Source organism: Mandrillus leucophaeus, unplaced genomic scaffold (assembly GCF_000951045.1).
Source record: "Mandrillus leucophaeus isolate KB7577 unplaced genomic scaffold, Mleu.le_1.0 Scaffold7, whole genome shotgun sequence".
NCBI classification, from domain to species: Eukaryota; Metazoa; Chordata; class Mammalia; order Primates; family Cercopithecidae; genus Mandrillus; species Mandrillus leucophaeus.
The window spans coordinates 7459776-7460994 of record NW_012107585.1 but is presented as its reverse complement, the minus strand read 5'-3'; the positions used below and the strand labels follow the sequence as shown (position 1 = coordinate 7460994).

The window sequence follows — 1219 nt, the reverse complement described above, 5'->3', positions numbered from 1 at the left end:
CTGAGGTGGGAGGATCCCTTGAGCACAGGGAGGTTGAGGGTGCAGTGAGCTATGATTGCACCACTACACTCCGGCCTGGATGACACAGCGAGACCGTCTCAAAAAAAAAAAAAAAAAAAAAAGGAAAAAAGTGGTCCAAGCCAAGGCAGGGCTCCGTCTAAAAGGCGGCATGAGGGGAGGTGAGGGGAGTCAAGTTCAAAGGGTGTCGCAGCTGTGAGCTGTCTGCGATGGTGGGGACAGCCTGCACTAGGTGTCCTGTGTGCGGCCACTAGGCACCTGTGGCTCCTGAGCACTTGAAATGTGGCGGGACAAAGGAGGAGTTTTAATTTTACTCTTTTTTAATTAATTAATTAAATTAATTTACACATTTATTTTTAGAGATGGGCTCTTGCTATACTGCCTAGGCTGGTCTTGAACTCCTAGGCTCAAGCAATCCTCCCACCTCAGCCTCCCAAAGTGCTGGGATTAAAGGTGTAAGCCACCATGCCTGACCATTAATTTAAATTCAAAGAGCCACATGCATCCAGCGGCTGCTAAAGCGGAGCACAGTTTGAGGAACTTTGAAAGCAGCCACATGAACTGCAGCTCCCATACTGGGGTCAATGGCAGTGTTTCCAGTTAACAGTCTCAGGGAAACAGGAGGTGCCCAGCTGGGGTCCTGCCCCCATCCACACCCACCCACCCACCTTGGCCATCCGCTCCTTCTTGTCCCACCACTCGTCGAAGGCCCGGAAAGCCACCACTTCCACCATCTTGCGATTCAGGTCACGCTTCATGATGGCCTTGAGCTCTTTGAGGACCACCAGCAGGACACCATCCACCGTGGCTTTGTGCGGGTCCTCCTGGCGCGGCATGTAGCCTGGTGGAGGCACTGATGGGTCAAATTTGGGCAGTGGTGGCCAGTGCTGCCCGCGGCCTGGGCCGGAGTTGCTCAGGGAGAAGGGGCCCCGGTAGGGCGGCAGGTTGACGAACTGGAGCCCAGCTGAGGCAGCAGCGGCTGCAGCGGCCATGAAGGGCGGGTAGGGGCAGGCACCCTGGCCCGTCATCAGCCGACTGAGCACCTGCGTTTGCATCTGGAAGGACATGGGCATGCCACCCCACTGGCCACCCAGCACGTGGCTCATGTCCACCTGCATCACAGGGAACAGGCCCGGCGGAAAGGGGGGCAGTGGTGGCAGGATGGGAGGGGGCGGGACTCCAGGTGGCGCTGGCAGGGGTG

The 1219-nt window shown here is 57.0% G+C and overlaps 1 protein-coding gene across 1 annotated transcript in view; it reads right to left on the bottom strand.

Moving 5' to 3' along the window:
• Window positions 1-1219, bottom strand: part of SETD1B (SET domain containing 1B) — a 37522-nt gene that overhangs the window by 23078 nt on the left and 13225 nt on the right. The window contains exon 7 of the mRNA XM_011964555.1: window positions 687-1215. Within this exon, the coding sequence (XP_011819945.1) occupies window positions 687-1215 (529 nt within the window). The remainder of the gene's footprint in view (window positions 1-686; window positions 1216-1219) is intronic.